General features: G+C 45.0%; 2 protein-coding genes across 7 annotated transcripts in view; one reads left to right on the top strand and one right to left on the bottom strand.

Moving 5' to 3' along the window:
• The first annotated feature begins 5,327 nt into the window (after nt 1-5,327).
• LOC119213202 (tyrosine-protein kinase receptor UFO) overlaps nt 5,328-13,178 on the top strand; it is a 31,411-nt gene continuing 23,560 nt past the window's right edge. For all 6 annotated transcript variants that reach the window (XR_009955922.1, XR_009955926.1, XR_009955925.1 and 3 more), the window contains exon 1: nt 5,328-5,919. Coding sequence is in view for 1 of the 6 variants with exons in the window: in XM_037464341.2 (XP_037320238.2) it covers nt 5,769-5,919 (151 nt within the window). In the remaining 5 variants the exon portion in view is untranslated. The remainder of the gene's footprint in view (nt 5,920-13,178) is intronic.
• LOC134126988 (uncharacterized) lies at nt 7,124-12,154 on the bottom strand. The gene is made up of 2 exons (XM_062561262.1): nt 9,851-12,154; nt 7,124-8,454 (listed from the first exon to the last, which is right to left on the bottom strand). The coding sequence occupies exons 1-2, from the start codon at nt 12,152-12,154 to the stop codon at nt 8,170-8,172; spliced, it is 2,589 nt and encodes an 862-aa protein (XP_062417246.1). The 3' UTR covers nt 7,124-8,169.

Raw genomic sequence — 13,178 nt, 5'->3', positions numbered from 1 at the left:
ATGGGCAGCACATGTTGTTAGATGGGGAAGATTTGCTCTATTTCTACATAAAGAGGATTCGAGATGAACAGGTGTGTTTGGTAAAAAGGCCCCTCACCTTTGCCAAACCCATTTGGGAGATAAAGGAATAGGAGTTTATTTTAATTTAAAAAAGACATTTGGGAGCGATTGTATCACACAAGTAGAAATCACTCATCATCCAGGTATTTGAGGAAGTATTTCTTTTTACTCATTCTTTGTTTTTAAAGAGAATAAATACCAATATTTATTCATCCACACGGGGAAAATATCATGACCGCGAGTCTAAAATATAGGACTAGGGTAATGTTTGTCCACTGAACATGACGTCCTTCAAAAAGAGTAATCCTTTCTTTGAAGCTTGTCAGTCAGTGTTGGAAGGGAAGTTGTTTTTCACCATATTTGTTGTGTCTATTTCTGATCTTTCAATAATTGCTTAAGATGAAAATAACACAAGCATACGCTGCAAACACAGCTGACCCCAATTTTTAGCAGAAATATACCGATCAGATGATTATTAAAAAACAGAACCGCTGTGCAGTAACCTACATCTACTGAAACAAAAAAAGGAATGTTATAGAATGAGCACGGACAGGAAGAAAATAAAGAGACAAAAATAGTCCATCACCCGATTTTGAGGGCCGAGAACTACACACGGATGCGGGAGACAAAGCAGGCCTACCGTATTTCCTGAGGAACCCCCGATGGATGCCCGCCGTGGTCATGCCTGTGTTCATGCCTGTGTTTATGTCAGCAAGAGGGACCAAATGACGGGCAGATCATTTGAGGCTGAAAGCAGGGTGAGAGAGCGAGAGAGAGAGGGTGAATAATCCCTTTACTATTTAGGCCTTCCTTCCTTAAACCCGTGCTGTTGTCATTGGAATTGGAACTGCGCCCGCTTATGCACACGTGACCATCATACGAGCGCAACAGCCAAAATAATCATAACAGTGATGGATAAAACCCAGCAGAGAGATCACTGGGACGGCGGCCATCACCAGATGCCACGCTGGACTCTCCTCCATCGCCTCCGATCCAGCTCCTCTTTGGGGAGATTTAAGTCTCTGTTCGCGGTCTTGCGTGCGACATACGGACGTTTTTGTAATCATTAAATCGCCATCAAACCAGTGTCTCTCCGTGACCTTGGATGGCCACGAGACCAGGGCATGGGTCACCTCCCTGCTCAAGCAGATTAAAACAGAGGGATTATTTTTGCTGCACAGCTGGTGGACGTTCTTGCAGTGCGGCGAATCGGCCCAACCAAGATTTGTAATCTACTCGGACGGGGATGCATGGCCACTGGCTTCTTTAAACCACGTGTCCCAAAGGGATTAAAACGCCCCTCATTGTTTTACAATGTGAATACCATTATGTAACAAGAGGGATCTAGGAGAGACATCCTCAATGAGGCCGCATCTGAATACCAAAGACACAGCAAAATGTCCAGAGAAGATATCATCCACTTAAGAGCTTAATGTCATGGAATCACACCGCTTGTTTAGTTTGACGCAGTATATTCCATTAAGGGTTAGAGACTTCAAAGTGTTGGAGATATCACACATTGTCTCCTCGACAGAAACCCAGTGGCATTTTTCTTTTAGATTTTGCCACTTGGGTGGGGAAACATAGAGGACAAAGAACAAAGGAAAAGGCACTTGTGAGTGTAGTGAAGGACCGATTGGGGAAAGCGGAACTAGTGCGGATGGAGCAGCCAATCCAAACTGAAAACACACACAGGTTGTCACGGTTTGGGTGCTTGTCGTGTTTTATTTTGTAGTTCAATGTCTCTTGTGTCCCTGGGTAACTTCACTTCCTGCCTTGTCCTGTCTTCCCCTGTAATTGTCTGCCGTGCCTGATCGTTTCCACCTGTGTTCAATCACCTGCACCTCCCTTGTGTATTTAAGCCCTGTGAGTCTCTTGTCTTGTGTGGCGTCATTACCTGTCGACGGGTCATGTCATGTCTGTTGGTGTTTCAAGTCCAGGTCCTTGTTTGTCGGTTTTGTTTTCGCCTCCTTCCTGTCTTTTTTGGTTGGAGTGATTTGGATTTAGAGTTTTTAGACTATTAAAGTCCTTTTATTTTTCCAATACTCCGCATCTGAGTCCTCCCTCCTTGCCCTCGCACCCGCGTACTGACACAGGTGCGCACACACACATACACAATGGGAGCAAGTGAAGTGAAGCGATGTGAAAGGAGAGGATAATAATATGAATGAAACAATAGAAAACCTGTCAGCTGTTTGAGACAGAAATTAACTACAATTTAAAACATCCAGTGAAAAATCAACGTTGTAATCTATTAGAGAACTGCTCCTAAGGAGACTTAATAATAATATCTATCAGCATATCTCAACTTTACACATAGCATGAAATTGACATAACCATGTGTTTGGGTTGTTTGGGTCGTTGGGGTCGTCCATCAGTCCATCCGGTTCATTCTTGAGAACAAGCTATCTCCGGAACACGCTTAATGGGACCACTTTATATTTAGCACAAGCCTCCACATGGACTCAAAGATAAAGTGGTCAGATTTGTCTTGGTCCAAAGCAGAAGGTCAAGGTCACTCTGACTTAATGTTGGAGATGTTACAGAAATATCTTGAGGGAATTTCCTCAGATTTGGCACACACATCCACTTCCACAAAATGTTGACCTGATTCAAAGTTGGCGGTCACAAACACGCTTTTTGGCAAAAGCTGAAGAATTCAGATGGCAATAGGCCAATGGAAACATTCTCTGGCAGACATCAATGTAAAGTGTAAACATCATTAATAATAGTACATTTTATTGATCATTGGCTGGCAAATACTAAAAACCAGGAACCATTTCAGCTTTAAAATGAACTACAATAGGACTTAATCCTATTTCATGTTAATTAAACAACAATCATAATGTTGAGTTTATTAACATAGATTATAAAACTGTTTGTACAGCAGAGCTGTCAAAAAGGTCAACTCTGTTTTGACTTATTGGCACAGAAAAACATATTTCTTAACTTACAGAGTTGCAGGTTAAAAGCTACGTCAACGTTTATATCATAACCCTTTCAGTGGGCACCTAGGACATGAACAGAAATTATTATTTGGCCATTTCTGCATTTATTACCTTTACTTATTTACAGCTACAAATATAATACTATTTTACATTTACTATTTGACCTAACCAAATGTATTGGATGGAAAACATTTAAATCTAATTAAATTAAATTAAAACGCAGATCCCAAAAATATGTTTCTACCAATGAACTAATATTAACCTGAAAGTAATTTTCAATTGTGAATTTTGTGTCTGATGTAGATACACGGTTACATTACATTTAGTAATGTTTGGCTTGTGATTCCTTTTACCTGTACGTAGCAAACAATCACAAACGTTTTCCCCGCTTTAAAGTATACCCTAAATTATATTCCCATTTTGATCGCCAAAAGTATCCAAACACGTATATATGGGAATTTATTTTTACATCGTACTCTATTTAAATGTAACGACTGCGTATTTACTTTACTCTTTGTGACTCATTGTCATTTCTGGTGATTGGTCTCTCTTGTAGCATGACGTTTTTGTCTACAGCAGGGGGCAGGAGAGCCCATGTAAACTTCAGCCAGTCACGTGTCATTGTAGTCCACGGGACGCATCAACAGGTTATGGGGAAGCATTATGTCTGGCTGCACTATAAAGACAATGACGAAAAAGGGGAAGTATTAGCTCTTTGTTAGCATGTGTAGCTGAGTGAGCAGGAGGAAGATGTTTCCTATGTCTGCCAGCCAATTAGTCGTCTTCTCCAACACCAACGGGTCGTTTGCTTCAGCAGGCAGTGGAGACAGGGTAGTCTTTACCTAGAAGTCCCTGTCTTTAAATCTGTCTGTTCGGTGAAACAGGTTTGGTGGATTTTGGTACGACATGAAAACCTAAACACTGTAATGCTGCAGAGCCAGTGCCCATCCCCCTCAAAACCAAAACACTCACTGCTTCCAGGCCCATCCAGCCCCAAAAACATTGTGTTTCTGAGCAGAACACCCCTCTTTCTTGTCCAGGACCCCCTCTGTGACCCTCCTCCCCTCGTCCATCTTCTATCTGGGAGCAGCGAGAGCACCATTGCTCAAGTTCCCATTGAAAAGAGAATACACAATGGGGTCTTTCTCAGTCTCCCTCTCTGTCTCCATTAAAGACCCTGGGAACACAACACTGTCCACAGAGCCACTCTTAAAGGGCCAGCGGGACCCAGGTTGTTGCAACCTGAGTCCCGGACCACTCCCGTTGAAGTTCATGGGAAAAAAAACAGGAATCTATGCAGCAAATCAATTATTCATGAATGGTATGTGAACTGCGCCACCTCCGTCCAAACACACACAATCACCTCAGACATCACAGTCTACCAAAACACAGCGAGCCCCCTACTGCTGATAGGAATCAACAAGGACTGCACATTTGATTTAGACTACATCTAATGATGCTGAGTCAAACTTCTTCTGAGAACATAGTTATCATAGTATGGTAACAAATGTGTTAAATACTGTCTCTTTTTCCCCAGACTCCATCATTGTAAATAAGACATGAACATAACAATGGTAGAAAGTACTTTTAGCATTAAATTACCTGATGTTTAATTTATAGGCCGATGGAAGGAAGGCCGAGGCTTTTGCTTATTAGCCAGTCTATTAAGCCACTAAGCCATCATTTCAAGAAATGGAGAGCCAATTGATTTCACTTTTTTTAAGCTTCATTTAAATGAAAATCAATATAAATATCAATATAATGTTAAACGTAGAATAATGACAAAAACCAAGGAAAAAGAATGCAATAAATATAGCATTCAAATATGTATAATATTTATACATATGTATATATCATTTAAGGATATAAATATGGAAAACATACAGGTACTTTAAAATCAGGAAGTTCACATTAGCCTCGAAATAATGTGAGACTTAATGAATTGCGAATGACTGGGTAAACAAATGCAGTTACTAAAAAGGACAATGATGACAGCTTCTACTCCCCGTGTCTCATTCATTCTCAGAGTAATTGATCATCTGCAATGACTTGTGTCACCTAAAATGTTGCTGATTCACACATAAAAGTGCACTATTTTACAACTTCAGGGGATCCAGCGTGTAATTAAGAAAGCGAATGAAGGGATTGTGCTGAGACAATCAGCATGCCGCAGGGTTTCTCACATCCACTGAGAGAAAGGAGGAGGAGGAGGAGGGTGGAAAGAACTTTGAGTTGAGGAATTTGAATCCTGTTTGAAGAGTCGAGAGAGAGCGAGAGCGAGCGAGAGAGAGAGAGAGAGAGAGAGAGAGAGAGAGAGAGAGAGAGAGAGGGGATGTCTGAGGGGTGTAGGGGAACCGGTGGGACAGGAGAGAGGCCGAGGACGACCGACTGCTTGAAACACTAGTTTGATAAAAAATACTCCCTTTTAAGAATATATTTGTGCAAGTTTGTCAGCGGCCGAAAAAGTTCGGAGCGCTTTTTTTTTGCCGTGCGCATTTTCTCGTTCTTGCGGATTTGCGGACAGTGTCCGGATCAACCAAAACCACAGAAGAAGAAGTAAAGCTACAAGACTTCTGAGAAGTTTCTACATTCTGTTTCTATTCAAGATAAACAAATAAGGGAAGCGAAACGACGGGATCCGCTTGACTTTATTTGGCTCATCTTTGGATAAATCTCCGCACTCTTCGGCCGGAGGCGCATTCAAACTTTTTCTTCCCACCGTATCAACTTTGGGCTTCTCGGAGCGGCGGAGATGCGGTGATGGAGTCCTGGGACGTTCCCAACGTGACTGCTCTTCTGCTGAAGCACATCCTCGGAGGGAGAAACGCCATGAGCGGGTCCAAGTGGTTCTTTCTGGTCCTCGCCGTCTTATTCTGCGCCTGGAGGCCGGCGGCCGGCGGCACTGTGACAGGTAAAAGCGCTTCGGTTCGGCGCGGGGCTGCGGTCCCTTACCGTCACCCTCACAAGGGGGAAACAAAACCCTCCTAACGATCAATTAGCCCGGTCAGCTTTCTGCTCCTATAACTCATTACGCGCATTTGCTTTGGGGTCGGCTCGCGCAAACACAGAGCTGCACGTGAGCTCAACATCTGGCCTGCATGAAAGAATGCGTTACACTCAAAAAGTCCTTTTGGGAAAAGCGACATATGAGTTTCACAGGTGCGATCGTGCTCCAGTGCAACGTGATGATTGAGTGACAGCACGTTCAGGGGGGATGCAGGGGTTGGTTTTTCAGATCAGGTGCAGCATGAACACTTTTGCATCCTTGTTTTCTTTTAATATATCCACACCCAGTGGTGGTGTTTTTTTCAGAATACTTTGGAATTTAGAGAGATGCATTCCAGATAGGGACGAGGCTTAAAATAAATCCTGCTGGGAAGTGAGAGGATCACAACACTGGAAACTCAGTTCACAGGCATGTAGCAGAGCAACAAGGGGTGCGGTTTTGTTAAGATACCAGACTGTAGACTCCTGCTTGTCTAAATACCTGCCAAGTATTAGTTAACTAATCAGTAAATCCATTGCGTAAAATAAACGTTAAAGTAATTTGTAATGCAGAAACAGCAAAATGTGGAAGTTATTAGAGTTTCGGACTTGAGCAAGCGAGACATTTAAAGACGTCACATCGGACCTTGAGAAACAGATAAATGTTAGATAATGAAAAGAATGCATTATCAGGCCTTGTGGCCTCAGTCAGAAGTCCTGATCTGTTGTAATTATCAAGTTAGGCTGCTACAATCCTAGTGGGTCAAAAACACGGGGTCCCCACCGGGGCCTCCACCGGGGCCTCCACCTGTGTTTTCACCATTACGGTCACGCTGTCTCTGCGGGACCTGGGCCTCTGCCCTCAGCAGATGTGCAACCAGGAGAGACAGACGTTAAGAGACTCCTCTGAGATTTATAACCTCAGGCCCATGCTCTTAAACTGATTTGTCTTTTTTTTACTGACATCTCAGTTCCTATTCGGATGGAGGGATGAATGGCTGTGGCCTCCGGAGGGAGAACGGATGGGAGGGATGTAGAGCGGGTGGGGGTGTGGCGGATGTTGTGGAATATTTCAATAAGCTCGGTAGAAGAGAATGATTTGTCTAATAAAACGGAGTCTTGATGAATGATCAAAGTTGCAGAAAGTCCATTTATTGCTTGCAAGCAGGAGGTCAACTACACAGGCACGTATCACGGTGCTCTGTGGAGATGGCGTCTCCGAGCAGTGAAAATGCTGAGTTCTTATACACACACATGAAGGTCATTTCTAGTGGTATGCAGACACGAGAGCTACTAAAGCCTGAAACTCTAAACCACCTGTGAGATAACACAAATGAAAAGTTACAAATCAAGCAGGAAAAGAATCAAGGCAAAGATGGGAGTAACAGGGTTCCTTTGTTCGAGCATTCGGGTGAAGGCCAGTTTGACTATCCTCCTTCACATAGCTGCAAAAGGCAACTTTTGGGTCTCCCTTTTCTTCTCACATTGCTTCATTACAGACAATAATCAATCTTTTGGCATAAGATTATGTTATAACATATTTTACCATTACATTCCACTCTTTTGATTATTCTTTAATCACACATAATATTGCAAAAATATGTTTTTGTGAGACCAAGTCTCAGGTCGTTTAGCAAGCAAATATGAAACAAAAGGAATGAACACAGAAACATGAGAATATAAAAATGTCACTATGCGTATGTATCGAGGTCGTAAGTGTTGAGGTCGACCAGGGAGTCAGAGTCACTGTTGGGGTCATTGTCAGAGTCATGTCCAGAATATGGAATTAACACAAACAAAGTGACACTTGCAAATAAACACATGGTTACACGAGTTCCCCCCAGTCGTCTAAGGGGGCTCCATGGCCGTTGCCGTTCCATGATAAGGAGAACCACTCTTTAGATAGCTGATTACAAATCACAAAAAGATGCTAAGATACAATGAGACTGAAGCAAGCAATAATACGAATGAAACCGTAGTGACACAAACGACTACTGTGTCTATGTGGAGGGGTCCTGGTCGTGTTCTTCTTCTTGTGTTGGTCCGTAGGTACACGTTGGGATGTGGAGTCTGCCAACCTTCTTTCTTGTGAGGCATCCGCGTTGTAGACAGTCAACACAGATCACAATGCACTGTGTGTCTGTCGGTCAACTGCCCGTTGTGAACCCGTCCGTGGTCACTGCAACGGTGGTGTCGGTTGATTGACACTTGTTGTGGGGGTAGGGTCGCTTGAGCCCACTGCTGGTACTGGATCTGGAACCTTCTTGCAATGGGATGCGTGGATCCAAGTTGCCCTTTCAGCTACTTTGACAGCTGTTTGGGTGACAAGGAGAATCTGGAACGGTCCCTGCCAGCGTCGTGCTTTCCAGTTCTTTCTTCTGAAGTCTTTCACCACCACAAAGTCACCAGGTTTCAGTTTGTGGAGTGGTCCTTCAGCTGGTTTCGGGAGGGCGGCTGCAACCTGTTGTCGTATGTTAGACAGAGCAGAAGAGAGTTGTGCACAATATGTTAACATTTCATGTTCACATAGCGCGGTTGAAGGGAGTGGTGCCGTCGGTGCCTCGGTTCCTACGTGAGGAGGAAAACCAAACAATATCTCGAAGGGACTCAGGTTGCTTCGTGTTCGTTTTCTCATACGCATGTACATCAACACTAGAGGCAGGGCTTTTGTCCAGGGCAGACCTGTGTCTGCACAGCACTTTGCCAATTTGGTTTTGAGTGTGCCATTTTCTCGTTCCACAGCCCCTCCACTGGCTGGATGGTATGCGCAGTGTGTTTTTAAATCAATACCTAGGTATGCACTTAATTCTGTAATGGCCTCGTTGACAAAATGAGAACCATTGTCGCTTGATATTTTAGCCGGAATGCCCCATCGAGGAATGATTTCAGAAATCAGGGCCTTGGCCACTGTTGCAGCGGTTTGTTTGCTTGATGGAAAAACCTCAACCCACTTGGAAAACATGTCTACCATCACCAGACAGTGTTTCTTACCTTCAGATGGAGATAACTCCACAAAATCCATCATAATGTGCTCAAAAGGGCGGGTTGGTGGTGGGTGTGCAGCCTGGCTGGACACGCCCACGGGCCTGCCTACATTGTGAGTAGAACAGGTGACACATGCAGAACAAAATTTTTGTGCATATGCTGTGAACCCTTTTGTAAACCACGTCTCATTAAGTGCACGTAACATTCCACCTTTTGACACATGGTCTAACCCATGAGTCAACTTAGCATAATGGGCAAAATAATGTTTAGGTAAACACGGCTTGCCCTCGGGTCCAGTCCAGAGGCCGTTGGTGTAAATACAGCCAGATATGGACCAAAGCCGTCTTTCATCAGGGGTGGAGAGGGACTGCATCGCTGTAAGAGAGGAGGGAACTGACACCTAAGAGCACATGAAAAACAGAGGAAGCTGGGAGCGAGCGCAGAGCAGCAGCTTTTGCAGCCGAGTCTGCTCGAGCATTTCCCCGTGATACATCATCTGTATTAGACGTGTGGGCTGCACATTTACAGACAGCAATAGCTGTGGGTAGCAAGATGGATTCCAACAGTTCAGCAATGAGAGTGTGATGTAGGATGGGCTTACCGTCCGATTTAAGGAAATTCCTGTGTCTCCACAGTGCCCCAAAATCATGTACTACACCAAACGCATAGCGAGAGTCAGTGTGAACTGTGACTGTTTTACCCTTAGCCAGTTTACAGGCTTCGGTCAGAGCGATGAGCTCAGCTGCCTGGGCTGAGAGGTGACATGGCAGAGGACCTGAACACAGCACACCAGAGTCAGAAACAACAGCAAAACCAACACAATTTTCACCAGACTGAGGATCGCGAGAGGCGGATCCATCCACATACATTACCATGTCGCTGTTAGTTAGTGGAGTGTCCACTAGGTCAGGACGAGGAGTGCACTGAGCTTGGAGCTCAGCCAAACAGTTGTGGTCCTCCCCATCCCCAGGAATAGGAAGTAAGGATGCAGGGTTAAGGTTAGTACAACGTTTTATTGTGACATTCGGCATGTCGAGGAGACATGTGTGGTACCGTAAATAGCGAGCCGCAGAAAGGTGAGAGGATTTCTGTTCGAGGAGAATCAAAGAAACCGCGTGCGGAACGAGCAGAGTGAGGGGTGCGTAACCCACTATGTCACGTGAGGCAGTGAGCGCTCTTTCAGCCGCGGCCACAGCGCGCAAACATTGTGGCAGTCCTGCAGCGACAGGGTCGAGTTTTGCGGAGAAATACGCAACCGGGCGGAGTTTATCACCATGTGGTTGTAGCAGCACAGAAGTCATGCAGCCCTGTCTTTCATCTACTGTCTGAGTAAATGGCTTATTCGGATTCGGCAGTCCAAGAGTCGGAGGAGTTTGCAAAGCATATTTCATTTGTGTGAAGGCCGCATGACCCTCTTCAGTCCAGATTATTTTGTCGTGTGCTGTAAGATTTTTTCCATGGATTAGGTTTGATAACGGTTGTTCCATTTGTGAGTAGTTTGGAATAAATGATCGACAGTATGAGCACATGCCCAAAAAGGACATCATTTGTTTTTTGGTGTTGGGTTTCGGTATTGATGCGATCGCGGCGATTCTTTTTGGGGAGAGGGTTTTTCCTTCTCCAGATATGTCATGACCTAGGAAATGCACATTTTGAGACACAAATTGTAATTTAGAAAGGCTGGCCTTGTGGCCTTCCTTTGCTAAATGTTTGAGTAGTTTAAGCGTGTCTGTCTGACACTGCGTCTGAGTAGGAGCTGCAATTAAACAGTCGTCAACATACTGCAGAAGTGCAGAGCCGGGAGAGAGCGTTAAGCTCTCCAAGCTTTCTCTGAGCGCATCATTGTAGATTGTGGGTGATTCGGTATAGCCTTGACACAAACGAGTGAAGGTGTATGGCTTACCGTTGAAGTTGAATGCAAACCAAAATTGACTGTCTTTGTCGACTGGCACGCTGAAAAAGGCATTTGACAGGTCAACAACAGAAAACCATTTAGCTTCAGGAGGAATCTGAGCTAGGATTGTGTAAGGATTAGGAACATTTGGTGCCCGTGCATGAACAGCCGCATTTACTGCTTTTAGGTCCTGCACGAAACGCCATTCTGTAGGCTTGCCAGCATCTCTGATTTTTTTTACTGGAAATATTGGCGTCCTGACCGGTGAGTCTGGACATGGAACTATCACTCCTGCCTCCAGGAGCGAATTGAATACAGGTGTGATACCGTCAATGGCCTCTTGTCGCAGGGGGTACTGGTGTTTGTGGGGGCGGAAGTCAGAACGTGGAGTGATGACGACCGGTTGGCAGTTGTTGATCAAGCCTACGTCATATTTGTGTGCCGCCCAGAGTGTCTGTGGAACAGAAGCAAGAGCGGGAGAAATCGATGTGGGATTTGTTAAAAATGTTTCAACTTTGTCGTTGTGCTCATAAAACACATAGACAGATCGACAAGCTGGTGTGAGAAGTACACAGTGAGTTCTGTGAAACCCTGTAGATGCGGAGCGCAGAACAAGCGGATCGATTGTCTCCTCCCAGTCAGTGAGAGATTCACACTGAGCCACAAATGGTCCCAAATCCCTCCATTGGTCAAGGCGTCCTTTAGACAGTGAGACATGGGGATAGGAGCCGGGAACTTGAAACAGCTCTTTCTGCGTGGAAGACAGAGAAATAGACACAGCAGATTTACAAGTTGACCAGTACAAAGTAGAACAGGCAATTGCATCATTGAGGGTCTCAAAATATGTCTCTTCAAAAGAGTCGTCTGGACCCTCTGACACATATGTCGTGCAATGCAGGTGTTCAGGGTTCATACGGTCTGCATGAGGAGAAACCCGTGCTTCACCAGCCTGGCTTAGCCTCCGAGCGTCATCGATCGGGATCCACCACTGATACACAAAAAGAGGATTAGAGGGAGCCTTTTGCATCATTTGGAGTGCGGCTCTACGCCTAACCACTTTAAGGCCGTCTGGAGATGACGTCAAACAAATACCATAGGTACACATCAAGTCTCTGCCCATCAGATTTACGGGACAAAGTGAAGAGAGTAAAAAAGAATGTTTTACTTTTATGTCAGGTTTTAGGTCAGTCTCGTCAGAGTGTACACTCGTCATAGGTGTAGTAAATTTTTCTGTCACAGTCAAACCTGAAGCCCCTTGAGAATATACATACCGCCCACTCATTTTTTGATTTGGAAAATGTTTTTTTTTTAATTACTGAATGAGTAGCCCCGGAGTCTACTAAAAACGTCAATTCTTTCCCTTCCACAATTACTTTTGTAGTTGGCATATCTTTGTATGCATCTGATGAAAACATAGCATACGTGAGTGGTGGTGGTGTGGATGTATTCCGTTGCTGTTGCTCTAAGTGAGAAATGATGCTGAGCAAAACAGCATGTTGTTCTGCAGTGTGCGTGCGAGGAAGCAGATCTTCATTGCAGCATTGTGTGTGTGTGTTTATGTGGGTGTGCGTGCGAGGAAGCAGATCTTCATTGCAGCATTGTGTTTGTGTGTGTTGTCTTCTACTTTCCTGTTTTGGAGAGGCAGCAGTCGTCATCCCTTCACACGTGCAATCTCCCTCACACACACACCGTCAGTCTGAAGTGCCGAATTGTTGACCACCTCTGTCAGTCCCGGGGTGGCGCTGTCGCCCACGTGGCTGACGTGCCTGGTTAGAACGGTAGGGGCAGTCTTTGTACCAATGGTCTGTTTGTCCACAGAGGAAGCATTCGTCAGGCTGCATATCTCGTGGTGCTCCTCCTTGGAAACGCCCTCTTCTTCCACGATCCATTCCCCAGCCTCGTCCTCTCTGTTGGCCCCTCCCATAAGAATTTCCGGATGGGTGGGTGTCTCGTCCTCCTTCTGCACCCAGTGTCATCTGTTTTACGGCTTGGAGCATCGCGAGTTGGGCTCTCTCCCCAGTCTGCTTGCTGCGTTTGTCTTGACACATTTGATTTTCCACATACATTTTATAATTGTGCCGTGCATGTTTTACCACTTCTGTGAGCCTTGCATCTTCCAGACCCACGACAGAGTGTTCTGTGGCAGTTTTGACGTCGGGCAGAAGCCCGTTCATGAAGGCGTTCTTGAGATGTGTTTCCCACACGGTCATGTTGGTTAGGTCCGTGGGCTCCTCGAGGCCGCTGTGAATCTGAAAAGCAGCCACAAGACGCTGATAGTAAAATGTCACATCTTCGGCTTTACCTTG

This window comes from Pungitius pungitius, chromosome 3 (genome assembly GCF_949316345.1).
Source record: "Pungitius pungitius chromosome 3, fPunPun2.1, whole genome shotgun sequence".
NCBI lineage: Eukaryota > Metazoa > Chordata > Actinopteri > Perciformes > Gasterosteidae > Pungitius > Pungitius pungitius.
The sequence above is the reverse complement of the archived record's forward strand: the minus strand, read 5'-3'. Positions and strand labels throughout refer to the sequence as shown.